This window comes from Meriones unguiculatus, chromosome 14 (assembly GCF_030254825.1).
Source record: "Meriones unguiculatus strain TT.TT164.6M chromosome 14, Bangor_MerUng_6.1, whole genome shotgun sequence".
Taxonomy (NCBI): Eukaryota; Metazoa; Chordata; class Mammalia; order Rodentia; family Muridae; genus Meriones; species Meriones unguiculatus.
The window spans coordinates 69,511,179-69,531,873 of NC_083361.1; the positions used below are offsets into that span (position 1 = coordinate 69,511,179).

At 41.3% G+C, this 20,695-nt stretch overlaps 1 protein-coding gene across 10 annotated transcripts in view; it reads right to left on the reverse strand.

The window, feature by feature from the left end:
* The window catches only part of Cpeb1 (cytoplasmic polyadenylation element binding protein 1), an 87,915-nt gene that overhangs the window by 17,803 nt on the left and 49,417 nt on the right, over positions 1-20,695 (reverse strand). For 6 of the 10 annotated variants that reach the window (XM_060367455.1, XM_060367452.1, XM_060367453.1 and 3 more), the window contains one exon: positions 6,056-6,244. In XM_060367455.1, coding sequence (XP_060223438.1) covers positions 6,056-6,244 — 189 coding nt within the window. Of the gene's footprint in view, positions 1-6,055; positions 6,248-6,610; positions 6,762-20,695 lie in introns of those variants that run through there. The other 4 variants (XM_060367451.1, XM_060367446.1, XM_060367449.1 and 1 more) reach the window with 2 other exon arrangements.

Below are 20,695 nucleotides of genomic sequence, written 5' to 3' on the forward strand. Positions count from 1 at the left end.
TTGAGAGATCTTCTCATCTTCCAAGTGCTAGGATTAAGATATATAACTACTACACCTGGATATCATCAGTGCAGTTTTTAAATGGCTTAATTTATGATTGTCTTTTGTTACTATAAAAAATTCATTACACTGTTAACACATTGGAATACAGTATTTGGGATAACCTGAATTTATGTTTCCAGGCCATGGTCATTCAAACTGGGCTCCAATATAAACTACCTCAGCTAACAAGCGAACTGTTAGTATCTTGGGGCATTTACAAATTACCTTGTCAGCAACAGGAATTTTATCTATAGAAATCTTCTACTGTGAGGACTGACATAATGGCATACTCCTTTAATCCCAGTTCTTGGAGACTAGGTAGGTGGATCTTTATGAGTTTCACGACAGCCTGGTCTACACAGCAAGCTCTAAGCCAATCCTTTGAGTGATACCCTGTATCAAACAACAACAAAAGAAATCCTCTACTATGGCGACAATTTTCTATTTCTATCTAAAGAGAAAATGGCAGTAACAACCAACACTAGTAAACTCTACTTTCTCAAGAGATGGTCAATCACCTCTTTCATGATTTGGACCAGGTTCAGTCAAGTTCCTACTAATAGCAACGTTTCCATTTACTGAACATCAAAAACACATGCCAGAAGCAATCTGGGGACATAAAAATGTTTCTCTAAATTCTAAGAAGTATTAGCCCATCTTAACAAAGTTTTGATGTACACCCGGGAACAGAGCAGAGTCTGAGTCCCTCTGACTTGAAGCTCCATCTTCTGATGTGCATCATCTATTAGCTATGTTATAAGTGTTATCAGGATTTCATGTCCTTGGCATATCTCCTTTTTGTTAAAATCTTTTAAGATCATCAACTGCATATGAGAAATCTCACCTACCAGAAGTGCAGGGGATCTAAAGGCAAGGTCTCAAAACTTAGCTATGGCCACTGTAACAACTCATTAAAATGTACCTTAGACACCACTTGAAGTCTGAACCAGAATTTGCATTTTAACAGATTCCTGTAAGGTTTGTATATATACATTAAAGCTCTGAAAACTCCAATCTAAAAATAACCTAAGTTTGCTACTTTAAGTTTCTAATTACTTCCCTTACTACACCCAAACATGCTTCATATTCAATTATTTATCTTAGAGATTGGAGCTTATAAATAAAGCTCTTACAGTACGATGAAGACTAACACTAACGGATGTAGGAAGCCAAAATGGCTATGCAGGACATTTCACGAAGAGCCTGATTTCTAAAAACACTGTGTGGGAGTAGAGGGAGAAGCAGGGAGGCAGAGAAACACAGTACCATGAACAATAAAGAATATAAAAAGAATAACATGAAATATGATACTTTCAGGAAAGTGATGGCCAGAACTAGCTGCATCTCGTAAAAAGCTCACACTGAACAGAAACAAAGGAAGCTGAGGCCTACTGTTTTAGGCAGATACGTATTTTAAAAAGCAAGACAATTGTTCCAAAAGACATTTCTCGGGCTAGAAAGATAGCTCAGTCATTAAAGGCTAAGGGTCATACACACACACAAAGACATTACTGCATTACTGGGCAAAGGACAAATTTGGAATATAAAAATAATAGTTTAATAAGTGAATATAGCCATTTTTAACTGCCCAAAGTTCATTACGGTTTTGTTAAAGACAAATCCACATGAGCTCACTTTTATTTTTAATGTTCACAGAGAATGTGTACACACAAATACATATAAAGAAGATGCACAGCTGATAAAGCAAATGGGATAAATCAATGTCAACAACAGGAGAATCTGAATTAAGCTGGTTTGAGATCTCTTTCAGGCCACAGAATGAGCCAAGTTTCTGGAAATTATGACCCACAGTCAGATGCCCTAGAGTGACCTGACTGTCCCTTTACAGCCCAACCTGGCAGAAAGTTCCAACTCATTAATGCCATTTCAGAGTACAAGAGACCAAATCAGCAGTAATTATTTTTAGACTGATTTTTAACTTTCTCTACTTTCACCCTTCTCTCTATGCCAGGTACCTGGATTTTCAGCTGAGTCACTGTTGGAATTTTCTGAAGCCTCCCTCTCCATGAGTATAAAGGTGCCCAGATCTGAGGATAGCACTGGCAACAGCAGCAGGGGCTGGGACTAGATGTCTGTACAGCAAGACACGTCTCTTACTTAGCTTAAGCTCAGTTCAAGTAGGATTAGGCCCACAACACCATCATCAAATATTTGTTACCTAGTGTGAGTAGTCACAGAGAAGCTCTAGACCAGGAGCTGTCATTTCTAGCCTAAGATGTATAGCTGTATACTGGAAGCGTTCTTTCCTCTATGCACCCTTAATGTAAGGCTGCTTGTAGAAGAGTTGAAGCAAATCTACAGGAGAACTTATCTGAGCCCAGGAAGACCCTATTCCACACTCTAGAAGCCTGACCCTATTTTGGATGCTGTCTCATCAACACTGAAAAAGGTTGAGAGAGCAGAGCGAAGACATTTCTATCTTCCCAGGATGATCTAACCTGTGGATCAGCAGGGAAGTCTGCCTATGACCTAGCACTGGGAATATTCCATTCAACTGGCTAGTTAACAGGACAGACACCAAAGGGGTGAACAGGTTAATCCCATGAGACCTCTAAAGGGGAAGTAGAATAGACAGTGTACATCCTCTGGCATGAGCATCTCACTTGGCCACTGGGTTTCTATACAAAGTGGTCATTCAGAGTCCTCTTTTTCCAGGTCCCTCAAGGTAGATTCAAAAAGTCACTCCATTCTCCTGCTGAGTAATGCTGCACACAGAAGGGAAAAGGCAGAAAGACAAATCCAGTGGATGGTTAAGCTGATGAACTGGGACCAAGGGTGGAAAGTGAGTGGAAACTGTCCATCAAGCGCCCTCACCTTAAGAGATTTCATCAAGGGAGGATACCACCCTGGCTACACAGCCCCTACACTACATAAGGTCACCTTAAGTCTTCTTGTCTAACATATTAAAGTTATGGTCACAGAAAGGGGCCTAACAGGAAGAATGGAGTTTTTAGAACAAAAGACACCAGGTTTAGAATGTTGAGCCAGACAAAAGGTATGTAACTTTGGTACTTTGTAACCTCTTGTGAGCCTTTCCCCTCATCTATATGTGTTAAAATGGTGTGATGTGTTCAGCATTAAAAAATATATATATTTTATATATATATATGGTAGCTGTATGTCACACTATTCCCTATCCCAAAATACTTAGGACAGCTTCCACAGCTCTGCATCCTGATAAAGGACTTTTCCTTTGATATTCATTGAGATTTTTCTTTAAAAAAAAATCAAATTCCATTTCTCTTCTTTGTGTGTGCCCATATATGCACACGTGTAGGTCAAAAAACAACTTTTGGGAGTTGGCACTCTTCTTCTAACATGTGGGTTCCAGGGATCAGGTTCAAGTTGTCAGGCTTGGTGGCAAATGCCTTTACCTACTGGACCAACTAGAGATTCTTACTGGCAATGATTTTATCCTATTCACTGATGCACCTGCAGTGCACAGCAGTTCCTGGCATACAGTATTTAATAACACTGAGTGCATTTTTAGTCAAGATTTTTCAGTCAAGAGTCCTACTCTCCAACCTTGCCTGCACTGTCAAACACTTCCAAGTGGTAGAAGACAGTCAGGTGTGAGGCTACAACTTACTGGGAAAATACTACTCACCAGAGTCTAAGCAATAAGCTTGCATCCGACTGTAACAGAGACAATAGGATACCAGGTGCTTGCAAGTACAACTCACAAATTTCCTGAAGCTACTAAACTATCTCCTCCCTTCCTCAAGAAACTGAGTGAGTTGGTTTTCAGATGGGAAGGCAGTGTGGGCACTGGAATGTGGGCTGAGTGTTCCCGCATTGCTGGCAAGGGTGCACGATCTGGCACTGCAGCTGGCTGGTGGGAGGACTCCATCCTACTCTAGGAGATGGCACCCTCATATGGGCTTTCCACGAAGGCACAAAGCTTAGGAAAAGGAGAAGACTACCATCACAGCTCCTAAAGGCAAACATGGCTTGGAGATAGGGAATGGGAGGGCTTTTTAGCCCCAGAAAGCAGGAGATACCCATGCTAACCCTGCCCTTGCCGCCAGATCACTACTGCACTGGGGCCAGTCTCAGGTCTTTATGAATTCTGAAGTTCAGACTGCATTCCTTCCCTGATCCACAAAATCATGTAATATTTATTTCTAAAGTGCTGGAGATGGGAGGTGAAGAAAAACACCTCCATTTTCAGACCAATAGCGGTTAAGATCAGGTTCTTCAGAGGGTGGGAAAGCTGACAGAATTATACCTAGACCCAACTTTTCTTTTTCTTTTCTTTTGTAAGACAAGGTCTTGCTACATTGCCTAGGTTGGCCATGAGCAGAAAATCACCTTATTGTTTAGCTGTTAGGGCAGACTTTCTAAGCTTCAAGATGGACACATTTAAATTTCTGTGGGCTTAGTTATAGTTTAGACAGATGCTAACTTTGTAGCTAAGAGAAATAAGAGCCAAAAAAGACCACACCCATGTTTGATGCCAACATAAATCAGACACTGATGACCATACACAGGTGCTCATCTCCTATGTGAACTCTCCTTTTGCTCAAATCCTAAAGGAGTTAAAGAAAGGACAAGACTTGTTTCAAAGAACACATATAAAGGAGTACTGGGGCCTCCAAAGCAAAGAACACTGAATAATAACACATACCCTGGCCTAGGAAACTGAGTAGTTATCTACCTTTCCAAACAAAGCTGGAATAGTATAAAGGCAGGTAGCACTCAAGATAACTTTATCTTCAACAGATCCTACCCACAAACCATTAAAAAAAAAAAAAAAAATCAACCTTCCTCTTCTCCAAATGCATTTTACCAAAACAAAAGGGTACTGAACTAACAAACATATAGGGTCCCAGACTCTGCAAAGCATTCTAAAATAACACCTGCACCACATAGGGTGGAGGCCAGAGAAATCAACATAGCAGTACCTTGCTGCCATGACTGCTGGTCCTAAACCAGAGAGGTATCTGAAATAACAGCAAGCTCAGTGTACCCTACTGTCAGCCACATACATACAAATGGCCACATACACTCCAGTTTTCCACTTTCCCTTTTCCTATAGAATCTAATAATACTTTTCTATTGTGACAAAACTTAGAGTAAAATATGATTTGACTAATACTGTAGCATTTAAGTTCACAATTCTTTCTGGACAATCTTGAAATTTTCATGTGACTAATCTTCTCCCAAATACAAGAAGAAAATAAACAGGTAATGGGAAGGTCTGAGTAGAAGCAGGTCAAAGGTGTGTCAAGAACTGTCCGTCATTTGTTCCCATTAATTCTGTATCAAGACAAGGGATCCTATATTAAACCTATATTAATTTTTTTCCCATTAATCCTATATCAAGGCAAGGGATCCTAAAGGGGAGTGGCCCCTCATCCATTAGTTTCCTTCAACAAACAGGGTGGGAGGACCACCTCCTCCTCTCTGTAGCTGGGAATCAGCCTACCCTACCTCCTCCCCAGGCAGCCCCTTTCCAGGATTGATGCTCTTAACCTAATGTTAAGGCAATCCCAATATTCAAACAAAATTGCTGTTAATCTTCTCTTGCTATGACTCAGGACTACCCAATCTTCACATATAGCTTTCTAGTTTTAAAACCACTGAATAGAATCTGGTCATCCAGTCATCAGTCCCTTAAGTCCCCTCCCCCACATAAAAGTGTTTTGCTTCATCATCTCCAAGACAGGCCTGGGCACCAGAGGCTTAGATGGATCATTTCTGCATAAGGTTGTAACCTTGGGGACCCTTGTCAGGGCCACCTCAGGTGTAGACTAATAACTCCAGGGAATTTGTCAAGGCAAGTAAAAAAGCCGTATCTGCCTCTACCAGCAGCCATCTATATCTGTCATGAAACATTCACAGCTACCAACGCTTGCAAAACAGCTCTGTGTTGCGTGTATATAGGGGGAGTGATGCAAAGGGGAAGAGAACAACTGTTGCTTTGGTATCTTAGCTCACCACCCCTCTTGTCCCCCTCCCCCAGCCAGACACCTTATTCTCTTGCACTTACCCGACTGTGTGCTGCTCTGGGCTGTGGAGTCTGAGTCTTGGGTGCTCCAGGGTCGGTCCCAGCCAGTCAGACTGAGTGACTGCAGGCCAAGGCACAAGCCATTTGCATCTGTGAGGCCTTGGGGAGATTCTTGCGCAGAGGTGGGGAAAAGCATCCTGCTTGTAACTGTTTCTTCAGAGTCCTGGAAGTCTGCTTTGGAAAGAAGAACAGCAAAACAAACCCCTAGAGTTAAGGGTTGTTTCCCCAGTACTATCAGCAATAAATACCAGCAATAATAGTTTTCCCAGGTTCAGAAGCAAGACATCCAAGCTGCCTGGATGCTGCAGCTTCTGCCTCTGTACTTTTGGCTTCGTTCAAGCAAGAACAGTTGCCATATAGCCCCCTCCCCACACACACCCCTATCCCGTCTGCATTACAGACTAGCTAGCATGTGACCAGGCTGCTGATGCTTCCCGCTGCCAGTGACATCAGCCAGCTGAGCCTAGCGATAGAGAATCGCATCATCTCTTACAGAACGGGGGAGGAGCAGGAGGGGACGGCTGGGAGGAGACTTGCCTCCAAGGGAAAGAGCACAAGAGCTACTTGGAATAGTCCGGTGCAGTATGGTTAAGTCAGGGCTGTGAGGCAGCGCCCTTCCTCCAGTCTCGGCAATGGTGGCCAGGCAGCCCTCTGGCACAACTGAAGTCTGCTCTGCTGACAGCACAGCAGAAGGCAATGTGGACTGCTTGCTTGTACTGCTCTGCCCTCCTGCCGCTCTCTCTCTCTCTCTCTCTCTCTCTCTCTCTCTCTCTCTCTCTCTCTCTCTCTCTCTCCTTCTGCTCTCCACCTCAAACCCCAAAACGCTTTAGTCCTGGACTCTCTCCAGCTGCTGGCTCAAGCCCTGGCTTTGCAGCCTAATATGAAGCTTCACAATCCTGCTAACAAAAATAAGTAAGTAAATAAATAGTATCTATATGCTCCAAGTGGCCTCTGAGAAGCACCCTGACACAGCAGTGTTTACCACTTAGGAACAGGATAACTATCAGAAAAACACTGCATATTTGGACCCTTGGGAACAACACCTGGTGCTCTGGGATTGTCTGGAGCAGCTTATCAGAAAGAAGAGGGGACAGCTGTGGGAGAGAAGGGTGGATCTATCAGGCTGTTTCAGGTACAGTTCACAGGGCCTGGCCCACAACTCATGTAATATAGGGAGATCTGGAAAATCCATTTTTCCCAGGCTTCCTTCCTCACCAATAGAATAGATATTAGCTACAAGTGGACACAAGAGCCCAGCTCTTTTCCCTCTTACAACTAAAGGCACAGACTGAGAAAACAATCCCAAAGTAGTATCTGACAAGCCACACGAAGAGAAAAAAAATCTCAAAACTGTTATGCTCAATCCATACTCAATACTCAGGAGCTCACATCATCTGGCTGTTAGTGCTGTTTCCCTTGCATTTGTCTTTTCAGGATCCCTCAGGGCGACGGTTGACAAACTTTGACTACCACTAACACTTTTAACTGCTTCAGAGGTGCTGCCCAAAATGAAGAACCTATTTCAGTGACCTCCCCAACCTTTACCAACTAGAGCAACAAAATTCAGCCTTTTGAGCTTCTGTCATTTTCAATATTTCCTTCCTCCCATATAAATCTTTTCCCAATGTCTCTTTTCTCTTAAGGGCCAAACCTGTTTACACCTCTATCAGGCAGGCTGGCAGCATTCCATTTGTCCGTTCTTGCCCTTGTTGCAAGGCAAAGCAAGCAGGTCACAGGAAACATGCCTACTTGGGACTGATCCTGGCCAAGTCTGAGCCAGTTAAGTGGGGTCTGTGCCATTGGCCGTGGGGGGTGTCTGGTCATAGCCTTCTGTAGCATATTCTGAATGTCCTCAGACAAAAAGGCTGGGTGGTGAGGATTTGGGGATGGGGGTGGGGATGAAGATCAGTCTGTGGGAGGGAATCCTTCCTTTGGAAGATTTTTTTTTAAGCTGTGCTGCTGTGTCATCCATCTATATTATTCCTGTCTGGCTGTAGACACCCTGGCTTGCTCTATGTCTCTGTGTGTCAAAGCTCTATTCTTACCACTGTGCACACTGAGGAAGAACACACCCATACTAAGGCTGTCCCCACCCCAACTCTGCACTTCTGCTCCCCTATGTCCACCCTTCCTCCAAGCTAAGGCTAACTTTTAAATTAACTCATGTTTTAATTACAAAAATAAAAAAAAAAAACTTTCCTTTTAAGCCACCCACATCTAAGTCAGTGAGATGGCTCAATGAACACAAGCATCTGCCACCAAACCTCATGACCTGAGTCCAATTTCTAAGTCAAAGGTGGAAGAAAAGAACTGACTCATGCAGTTGTCCTCTGATCTTCACGTGTGTGCCCTGATATACACATGCATGAATAAGCACACAGAAGCACATGCACACACATCAGGTTGTTTATTCTGGAGATACAGAAATGGACCAATACAGGTAAATCAGTGAATGTTATAAATTACATAAATGGACTCAAGAACAGAAATCACCTAGTCATCTCAATGGATGAAGAAAAGGCTTTTGACAATATACAACATCCCTTCATGTTAACAGTCCTAAAGACACTCGGTAGAAAGAATAAAGCTCAGCATAATAAAGGCAAGATATGACAAACTTAAAGCCAACACTATGTTAAATGGGGAGGGCGACCCAATCATGCCCACTAAAATCAGGAACAAGAAAAAGTTGTTCACCTTCTTTATTCTCATTCAATAGAGTGCTAGCAGTCTTAGCTAGAGCAATAAGACAAGGAAATAAAGGGAACATAAACAGGGAAAAAAGAAGTCAAAACAGCACTATTAGTAGATGTTAGGGTTCCATATATGAGACCCTAAAGACTCCACCAGAAAACTCTTAGAATGACAAATAACTGCAGCAAATTGGCAGGACACAAATTTAACACAAAAAAAAATCATTAGCCTTCCTAGATATCAATGATAAACTGGAAAGGCAATGGAAAATATAATTCACAATAACCTTTAAAAAAATAAAATGGTTGGGGCTAGATAGATGGCTAGGCAGTTAAGAGCACTGGCTTCCTCTTCCAGAGGGCTCAAGTTCAATTCCTATCACCCACATGGCAGCTCACAACTGTCTGTAACTGTAGTTTTAGGAGATCTGATACCCCCGTACCAAAGAACATATCATAATTTTTTAAAAATAACTTATTATAAACCTAACCAAGTATATGAAATTCATATATATGTTTGCATATATGTGTGTATATAAATAAACTTTAAAACACTGAAGAAAGAAAATGAGGAAGAACCAGAAGATGGAAATATATCCTATGCTCATGAACTAGAAAGAAAAATCAGTATTATGAAAATGGCTATCTTACTAAAAGAAACCTACAAATTGACTTCAATTCCAATCAAAACTTCAGTGACATTCTTCACAGAAACGGAGCAATCTTTAAATTCATGTAGAAGCACAAGAGATCCTGGAGAGGCAAAGCAACCCTGAGCAAAAATAATACTAAAGGTTTCACCACACCTGATCTCATCATACTATAGAACCACAACAATATTATCAGATATTATTGATCAACAAACAAAAAATAATAGAAGGCCAAGATACAAAGCCCCACCATTATAGCTATCCTATTTTTGACAAAGATGCTAAAAATACACACCAGAGAAAAGACAGCATCAACAAATGACACTGGGAAAACCAGATATATACATGTAGAATGAAATTAACTCAACTTCACACCCTGCACAAAATAAACTCCAAGTGGATAAAGGACCTCAACCTGAGATCAAAAACTGCAAGAGAAAAAAGTAACGGAATATACTTTAAGAGCTTTTAAAATAGACTATGATTGCTCAAGAAATAAGGTCAATAATCAATAAGACTTCATGAAACTCAACAGCTTTTCTTCATCAGAGGAAATTCTCACTAAGTGAAGAAGTCAGCCTTTAGAACATCAGATCTGTATCTGACAGAGGATTATTTAGAAGACACAAAGAACTTAAGAAAATAAACATCAAGAAAGCAACTCAATTAAAAAATGGGTCATGGGCTGGAGAGATGGCTCAGAGGTTAAGAGCACTGGCTCCTCTTCCAGAGGTCCTGAGTTCACTTCCCAGCAACCACATGGTGGCTCATAACCATCTATAATGAAATCTAATGCCCTCTTCTGGCATGCAGGTGTACATTCAAAACACAACATTGTATACATAATAAAGAAATAAATCTTTAAAAAAAAATGGGCCATAGCACTGAACAGAGTTCAAAAGAAAACATACAAACTATTAATAAACTTTTTTGTGCGTTTTATACTATTTTTCTTTGGTTGGTTGGATTTTAGAGACAGGGTTTCTTTGTGTAGCCTTGGTTGTCCTGGACTCTCTTTGTAGCCAGATTATGCTCGAATTAACAAAGATCCGCCTTCCTCTGCTGGGATTACAGGCATGTACCACTGCACCTGGCCTTTTGTTTGTTTTTTTTGAGACAAGGTCTCACTGTCCTGGAACTTGCTTACACACAAGACTTAAATTCACAAAAACTGGTCTGTCTCTGCCTTCCAAGTTCTAGGGTTAAAGGTGTGTGTCACCATGTCTAGCATCTAATAAGCATTTTTAAAAAACGTTCAACACCGTTAGCCACCAGGGAAATACAAGTTAAAACTTCACTGAAATGCTATCTAACTCTAGCTAGAATTACTATGATCAAGAAATCAAACAACAAATGCTGGCAAGGATGTGGAAAGGGGGAGCACTGATCCACTGTTGGTGGGTACATGTGATATGGAAGAAGGGAATGTTCTAAATGGGTACAGACCCCATAAAAACCAGTATGGAAGTGTCTCACAAAGCTACACACATTAACTATCATGATCTACTTGTACCACTTTTAGAATACACCCAAAGGACACCCGTCTTCCTATGGAGAATCATGCACAGCTGTGTTGACTATGGCTCCACTCACAACAGTTACAAAATGGAAAAAGCCTGTATGTCCATCAACTGATGAGTGCCAAGTGAAAATGTGGTACAGATATGCTGAATTTTATATGAACTGAAAGAATATACAATTTTTAGCTCAGATACATGAGCCAAAAAATATACTAAATGAGGCAACCCAAAACCCAAGCTCTCTCTCATGTATGGATCCTAGCTTCAAACGTTCAGATTTGAGTGTTTAATTTGGAGTAGAGGACACTAGAAAGGCATCGAAAGGGCTTATGAGAGGAGAGGGAAAGGGCGGTAAAAGGTAAAGGGATGATAGCAGAACACATGTTATATGAAAGGGGGGAAAATTCTGAAAAAGTTTAAGGATAGGAGTGAAACAGGAGAGTGGAGGATATAGAGAGGGGTAACCAAAGATAAGGATGTATGATAAACTCTCATAGAAACTACTACTTTGTAGGATAATTCATGTCTTAAGTCACTGTTCTGTTTTGCTATGAAGAGTCACTATGACCAAGATAACTTTTATAAAACAAAGTATTTAATCAGGGGTTTGTTTATAAGCCTAGTCCATTACCACCATGACAAAGAGCATGGCAGCAGGCAGGGGTGTGCTGGAGAAATAACTGATCCCAGCATCTAATAATCCTGATCCATAGGCAGAGAGAGACACTGGGACTGGCTTGAGCTTCTGAAACCTCAAAGCCCACCTCAAGTGGGCCATACTCCAACAGGGCCATACTTCCTTACCTGTTTCAAACTATTCTAACTCGTAGCTAGGCATTCAAATCTACAATATTCAAACCACCACAATTCTTTAAAATTTATTTTATGCTAGGCAGCAGTAGCACATGCCTTTAGTCCCAGCACTCAGGAGGCAAAGGTAGGTGGATCTCTGTTAAGTTTGAGGCCAGCCTGGTCTACAGAGTGAGTTCCAGGACAGCCAAAATCTTGTTTTGAAAGGGGTGCGTAGAATTTGATTTTTATTTTAAAAATATGAGTGTTTTGTATGCATGTGTATATGTTTGGTGCCACAAGAGGCCAGAAGAGGTCATGAGAGACTTGAGAACTATAGTATGGTTTGTTGTCATTCAATATGTAGGTCCTGAGGCTTGAACACAATCATTAGGAAGAGCAGTCAGTACTCTTAACCCATAAGCAATCTATCTAGCCTTGGAAACCCACTGCTTTGTAAGCTAAATTTAAAATGTAATAAAAAGGAGTTGGAACACTTGGGTAGACTATAGTTCTCCTAGAAGACATGAGTTATTAAGTTTTCTTATCACTTACTGGTCGGGTAGGCCCCCAAAGCAACACAGGCTACTGCTACTGCTACTGCCACTGCTCTTGGTTGCTCACCATAACTAGGTAATACTCTCTTGCTGAAGATTCAATTCACTTTGGTTGCAGCAATATATACAGAAGTCAATCTGGAAATGATCTGCAAAGTTCCTGCTGGCTAGCCCTCATAGTATTTAACATTGCTATGCAAGCCACTAGGAGAAAAAAAATGATATTACCCAGTGGTAAACCCTGAATGCTGCAATACCAACCTAGTAGACAAGATGTGCCCACTGGTAAAATAGAATACCGAAGTTTACAGAGATATGGAGAAGGGTAACCAAAACTAAGGAGGCATGATAAACTCAAGAAACCTACTATTTTACAAGACAATTCTACATCTGGATCCGAAGGCATCAGAAGAGACACTGGCTTGAGCTTATAAAAGCCCAAAGCTAAACCCCCCAGTGGCAAACTTTCTCCAACAAGGCTACACCTACTCTATATCTTCTAACCCCTCTCAAGTAGTGCCATTCCCTAATGACCATGAATTTAATTTAATTTATGGTACTCCTATTCAAACCACCACATGGGGGTAACTAATCACCTTCTGACTAATCTAATGCTTGCTCCATAGGAGGGAATTCATGCCTGGTACTGCAAAACTGTTCCAAAGCTTATGGCTGGAGAGATCATGGGCTCTAACAGAAAATCCACCAATGTTGCCTTACTAAATGCACACATTGTCCATCTGCTTTTTAAACATTATGTTTACAGTTCTACTCTCAACCTTGAGCAGAGAATCTTCTGTTGTAGTACACAGCAGTTATGCAAAGACTCATAATGGGCCCAAATGCTGAACCCTAAATGGGATATCTATATCTGTACTCCCTTTTCAAGGCTCAGGGAAAGAATGTAAGTAAAAAATGGGGAGGAATGCTGTGAAATGTCTCCTGGACACAACAGAACTGCTGACTAATGAACTCACTGCAATTATGGCTAATCATGCAAGATCAAGCCAACATGACCAGTTACTATTCCAGCAGGCATCACTAATTGGACTCCGTGGTTTACAGGGTGGGAACAAAAGCAAAAGACATGAAAGATTGAAGGACATGTATCGGGGGCATGTCCTGGAGAAGTAAGAAGAGGGAGTTTGCCATGGATATGTACATACATGTATGAAATTTTCAACTAAAAAAAAAAAAAAAAAAAAAAAAACTTCAAGAAGTGATAGGAGTGATGGAAGAGCAGAGATGAACAGAGTGGAGCAGCATCATGCATGCACTACAGAGAGACACAGAACTGGTGACATGATAGTGGTGACAGGCTTTAGAGAGGTCTGACATAGATCCTAGATCATGTTGTTGCCCAGTGGGGTTGATAGATAGTATACAGTAGCCTGGAGCTTAAGCAGTTTCATACTCAGCCCTCAAACAAGATGCCTGGCTACAGGATCACCTTACCTCTGGGCAATGATGGAGGCCTGAGATGAGGAACAGTCCCACTTTCTAGACTGGACTTCCTTCAAGGACAACCATATCCTGTTATATTGCTGAGGGCCAAGGGTGGGTCAGTGGCCCTGATGTGGCTGGGGCTGGGTTGATGTCTGAGGACTGTTGTTATAACCTAATGATATGTGGATGTTCATGGCCTGTGCTGTAGCCTGAATCCAAGTTGATGTCCAAGAATGATGCTGCCCCTGGGACCATACTAACATGAGTGGCCTGCACTGCTACTTGAGACCACGGTGATATCTGGGTCTGGGTTGATGTCTGTGGCCCATGTTACCACCAAAGGCCAAGCAGAGGTCCCTGGCCTGCACTGCTGCCTGAAGCCATGTTGAGGTACATGGGCTGTGCCGCCACTGTGGCCATACCCATCTGAGTGGCCTGTGCTGCTACCGAGGACCATGATGATGTCTGGTCTGTGCTGCTGCAGTGTCTGGGCCATAGCTGGGTCTGTGGTCTTAGAAAGTGGCTGGGTCTGTTTTGATGTCCATAGCCTATGCTACTACTGATGGCCACAGCAATGTCTATGATCTGTGCTGCAGCCTGAATGCATGTTGATGTCCATGATTCTAGCTGCACTGGAGGGACTTGTCTGGGTCTGTGGCCCTATTGCAATTGGGAGCCCTATTCGTGATCTATGCTGACTACAGAAACTATGTGGAAGCCTGTGATCCATGCTCCTGCAGACCATAAAGAACAAATAAAGTACTTTGGCAATAATATGGATGACTGCAGACACACAGTTGGGAAAGAGATGGAGCATGGAAGATGTCTATGACAACCTCAAAACCCCTCCCTCCCAAATAGTAACAGCCTGAACAGGGAGACATTGAAGAGAACTCTTAAAAACTGTGATAGGATGCTGAAGTGTTGTTCTCCACAAAAGATGGGGCTTCTAGCAGGGTACGGGGCGGAGGGAATTCAGCTCTATTTAAAGGGCAGGCCACTTAAAAGTCTGACCATGCTTTAGTGAGTTATAAATAATACAAACTAGACTTTTTTTTTTTTTTTGCAGGGGGGGATCACAAGGGCAGGGATGGACAGGGAAGGAATGGGAAATATGTAATGCTGGTATATGATGTGGAACCCCCCCATCAATAAAAATATTATCTTGGAAAAAAATGAACTTTAAGACACAAAATAACTCAGGCATTGTGATGCAATCCTTTAATCCCAGCACTCAGGAGGCAAAGGCAGTGGATCTGAATTTGAGGTTGGCCTGGTCTACCTACGGAGTTCCAGGATAGACAGGGCTATATACAACGACCCTGTCTCAAAAACAAACAAAAACCTGAAATTAAGTAAAATATAATCAACCTTTAAAAGCCATCCATATTTAAATACCTATTTTTGCTTCTGTTCCTCTTTATGTTAACTGAAAGGCATCTATTGTTCAGAAGTAGCCATTCTCCTTCTATGTCCATAATCAGAGAATATATGGATACTTTACAGCTCATGCAGAGAAATGTAATCATCAGCTATGCTTGTGCTACTCAGTGAGATGGGCCAGTAATATCACCAAATCTGTATTATCAGTATCTCTAGGAGCCTGTTTAAATACTAAATTTCAGGACCCACTTGAAACCTATGGAATTCAATTGCATTTTAATAAGATTCCCCATTATTATGTTTGCACATAAAAATCTGGGCAGTACTAACCAACAGAACTACCACCTTCCCACGCCAAAAAAAATCTCAGTCATGAGCAACAGGTTTTAAGAGCTTTATGAACCTGGAGCCTGGAGAGCTACATGTGGCACAATTTTAGTCCATCCCCAGAAGTCTCACTTTTATCAAGACACTGGTTAACTCATGGTTTCTTCCTCATAAAGGTTTTTACTACCACTAAACGATTCTTTAACTAGATTTAAAAAATAAAGGCCAGGCGTAGTGATGCACATCCTTAATCCCAGCATTCAGAAGGCAGAGGTAGGTGGATCCCTGAATTTGAGGCCAGCCTGTTCTAAAGAGTGAGTTCCAGGACAGAGAGGGTTATACAGAGAAACCCTGGACAAAAAGAAAAGAGGCCACATCCATTAAACACTGGTACAGAAGGCTGTCAGATATCAAGTAGCTTTGGCAGACTGACAAATCTTGCCTGCACATCAGGTCTACCACCATGTGACCATATCACAATATTCTTTCAGGATATTCGCCAGTAAAGTGGCAAGAGCAGCTATCCTTTCAGACGTTTTGTGCAAACTAAAGAAATTCTCTAGTACAATGTCAAGCACAAAGTATTTACCCCTACAGTGACCCTACCACTGATTATCCATACAAGGGCACTTGAAAGAAAAAGGGGGATATTAGTTCTACAGGGGACTATGAGACAAACTGAGAAGGCCTGATCACTCTACTCACATTTTACTTAACCTCTTTTCCAGCTGCTCCCTGATCTTGTCTCTGGAAATGTGCCCATTCTGCTACAATTCTTCATCTTAGAGGAAGGCTAAAGTATCTAAAGGCCTGATGAGCAAATATTAATTTTAATAAACAAAAGATCAAGCCTCTTAAAAGTTATATTGTAAGCCACCCAGACATTTGGACCTTTTTATCAGAGGATATTCTTCATAGTACTGTAAAGACACTGAATACTGACAGGTGCCTAGGAGACTTAAGTGGTTTTTTAAATTTTATTTTTTGTTTGTTTGTTTGTTTTTCAAACAGGATTTCTCTGTGTAGCCTTGGCTGGCCTGGACTCTCTCTGTAGACCTGGCTGGCCTGGAACTCACAGTGATCTGCCTGCTTTTGCTTCCAGAGTGCTGGGGGTCAAAGGTGTGCATTACCATGCCTAGCTGACCTGCGTGATTTGTATTCTAGTTAAATTTTGAACAAGTATCCCCAATGCTTTCTCCTAGAAGTTTCTTTATATACAAAACCTCTCCTGGTTCATACTTTATACCTATACAAAGCTTCCAATTAAGCTCAAGTCAATTCAAATGTAAAAAAATTGCTTTCCTTTAAAAATGTCTCCTTTTCCAGGGGCTACTAAAATGGTTCAGAGGTTAAGATCTATAGGTTTCCTCCCAATTAGAGAAAAACTAAGCAAATTCAGGAAATCAACTAGCTTAAAGTTGGCTATGGTTTCAATGTGTCCCCAGAAATTCATGTGTTAGAAATGTAATCCCCAAATTCCTATCTTGAGGGTATTTGGAGGGGGCCTTTGAGAGGTGACTAGGGCTACAAGATGTCAACAGGCTCCCTAAGTGGACTCATAAAAGAAATACTTGGGGTTGGGGATTTAGCTCAGTGGTAGAGAGCTTGCCTAGCAAGCGCAAGGCCCTGGGTTTGGTCCTCAGCTCTGGGAAAAAAAAAAAAAAAGACAAAATAAAAGAAATACTCTGGAGCTAATGTATGCTTGGTACCCTCTTTTTATTACAGCACAGTAGGATGCTTCTTAGATGCTGAGCTATCTCTCCAGCCACAGTTTCTGTGTTTTTTTTTCTTTAGATTTATTTATTTATTTATTATATTATATATACAATGTTCCATCTGCATGCAGGCCTGCAGGCCAGAAGAGAGCACTAGATCTCATTATAGATGGTTATGAGACACCATGTGGTTGCTGGGAATTGAACTCAGGATCTCTAGAAGATCAGCCAGTGCTCTTAACTTCTAAGCCATCTCTTCAGTAGTGACCCCCATCCCCTTATTCTTGGTAATAAAAATTACTCAGCCTCTGATCCTTAAAGTCACAGACAGGTTCCAGGGCTCCTAGTGTTCCAGTGACAATCCTGATCTTTTCCAGCCCTGGGAGAAAGAGCCTATCTCTCACCCTCTCCTAAAAGAAACTCAACACCAAATGGCTCAGAGTCCTCCACAAAGTAACATCTTTAGGTATTTAGCAAGCAAGAAAAGAGAGAGAAAACAATGCGAATGCCTTAGGCCCTCCTTTTTGACATAATTAAGGCTGAATGTTATAAAGATTCTCTCCTTTCATAGTTAAAGGAGAGAAAGGACGGAGGTGGTTACTAAAACAAATGAAAGAGAAGCTAGGCTGAAAACAACTGATGCACCCAGATTACTGAATGGTATCTACACCACAACTGTGAGAGTTCTGTATGTTGATGAGCAATGTCAGTAAGGGAATGTGGAAACTACAACTAATGTGTATGGGTGCCGAATGTTAAATGGATCATTGTTATTTTTCATCATTACAAGGATGGAACAAGGATGTGATAGCAATCTGGCTGCAACATCTGTCACCTCATTGATCACCAGGATAGATTCAGCTGAGCTGGCTGGCTAAGCAGATGTCCCTTCCTCCGTCATTGCTCCATGTGTGTCTCTCGAAGCTGTATGACCTTCTCCAAACAGAGGAGGACCAGTCTTCAGTCAAGGGTAGCTCCGCTCCCCTGCTAGAACCTCTAAACAAATACTACAACAAGAAAAAAAAATGTCCTCTTTTGTTCTTTCTAGACACTACAGCAACCATACTTGAGGTTTTTTTTTTTTTACTAAATCGACTCCATTTACAAATTTTAATAATCAGAATAAGAAAGATAGGACACTGGGTCACTTTTCCTTATTATGTTCTTTCGAACAAATGATTTCACAGTCAATTGAGATTGTTATAATTAATGACTTATGGATATTCTTAAAAGCCTTGCAAGTCAATGTCTCTACTGTAGACCACAGAATAACAGGAATCCAGAGCCAGGAATGGGTCACTTCTTTTGGAGCTGTTGGCCAGTGAGATCCTATAGAATATACACGCTATTGCTAATGCTCTTGATTACCCTTCAGAATTTGACAGTAAAACAACACATACTTGAGTCACAGAACACACAGAAATCAAGCAGGTACTGATCTGAAAGCTTCATCCCTACTGGATAGCTTTTGTTTTGCTGGAAGGTGCTATGCATGTTACCAGAGTTAAATAATCACCCATCTTACCCAGCTGTGACTCATGTGAGCTACAATGACGGCCAGCCTGAGAAACCATGCTCATTAGCTAACAGTGTCACAAATGTCATGGAAGTAACCAATCACTTTCTAATTGAAGCCCCATGCCCCAAGCCTCAAACTGAAGTCCATACCTAACACTATTATAGGGGCCAAAAACCTATGGTTAGACAGGTCGAACTACTACTATCATTCTGTTAAATGGACAGAGTGTTAAATAAATGCTAATGGCTTGTCATTATACCCACAGATTATTGCATTTGAGAATAATCTGAGAAGCTTCTTTGTGCAGTATAAGACAGTTAACAGAGACCTTCAACTGATCAATGAATATAGAGAAAAGATATTAAAGAATGCTAAATCCTAAACAAGACATCTATACCACAGCCATTCCTTTCCCAAGGCCCAAGGATCCCTGTGAAAAAGGGACAGAGAGTTTTTAAGAGCCAGAGGTAGTGGATCACTGTAACGGTTTTCTGGACACAGCACAGTCTAAGGCTGTAAGAATTCACAGCAGTTGAGATAGCATGCACAAGACCTACACAAAGTAAGGCCAGACAAAATTCCAGTATGGACAGGTGAGGTAGACATACAAGTCCCATCTGTAGCAGAGGAGCTTTTGGCAACTGATGGCTCCTAGGAGATGGAGAGTTAGTTTTCTCTAAGGGTGCAGCCTCTGGTAGGGTAAACACCCTCCACTTAAGTCCACACATACAGGAGCATATGGGCAGCAAAAATAGTACTTGACGGGCTTTAAAGGTGGGCATTTAGACTGGATATAGTGGTGCACACCTGTGATCCCAGCATTCAGGGAGGCAGAAGCAGGTGGACCTCTATGAATTGGAGGTCAGCCTGGTCTACAAAGTAAGTCCAGGACAGCCAGGTGTTACAGAGAAACCCTGTCCCAAAAACAAAAAACAACCAAACAAACAAAAAAGGTGGACATTTAGGTGGGTTGGGAGAAAAATGGGTATGGGAGGAGTCAAGGAGTATGACCAAAATATATTACAAAAATCCTCAAAGAACTAATAAAAATTGTTTTAAAAGTTCTATAAGCTAATCCAGTGGTATTTCTAAGAACCTTTCTGGCTCTTTTGAGACTGGCTCTTGGCTAGTCTGGGGCTCACAATGATCCTCCCAATTTAGTTTCTCAAGTTCTGGGGCTACAGATGTATGTCACAATGATGGGCCTAAAATGTACATTTATAACAAACTCTCAGGTAATGTTAGCACTTCTAGTCTGCTAACCACAACCTGAGTACTGAAGGTTTTATAGTAGCTCCACTATAAATTTCATGTACAGAGCTAGTGAGGTGGCTCAATGGGACAATCTGGATTTGTTCTTTAATTTCTATCCCAGATTCTTACTCCCTGGTAACTCACCTTATCTTTACTACTACTTTCTTCATGGTAGTCAAGCTTCTAAACAATACTTTCAATGGTTCACTAAGATTAAAGTCAATCTTCAGGATCTGGCTTACTTTTTAACCTTCTCTCACACTGTTTACCAAATGTGAAAAGCTAAGTTAATCAAAACTCCCAAGAAGACCATACTCTAGAAAGGATTTATTGCTAAGCTGAGTGCTAAGAGGAGAAAGAGTTCAAAAGACAGAAAAATACATGACAGCAATAGTCAAAGTACTTCCTTAAACCTGAAGGTATACACTAATCTACGTCATTAGGAATCAGGTACAAGAGCATTAAGCTTCTTTTATGTTTATAGCATAACCAATATGCTGATGTTTCAATTATAATCTTTACACAGGAAAGAGTGGCTATTATTATTGTAAAATATTTACTATTTTATTAAATACTTATACTTCAAAACTGTTTTCCCTAGAAAAATATAAAGGTTATAAAGCATTTTTGAAACCTATGATGAGACAGTAAGACTCTGGCTCTTACAGTAGTCAGTGAGTGTACTATCACTGAAGTCAATGGTAAAAGGATCTTAGGGGATAGTAACCTTGGGTATCACTGTAGCTGAGAATGGTGAACATCATGTTTA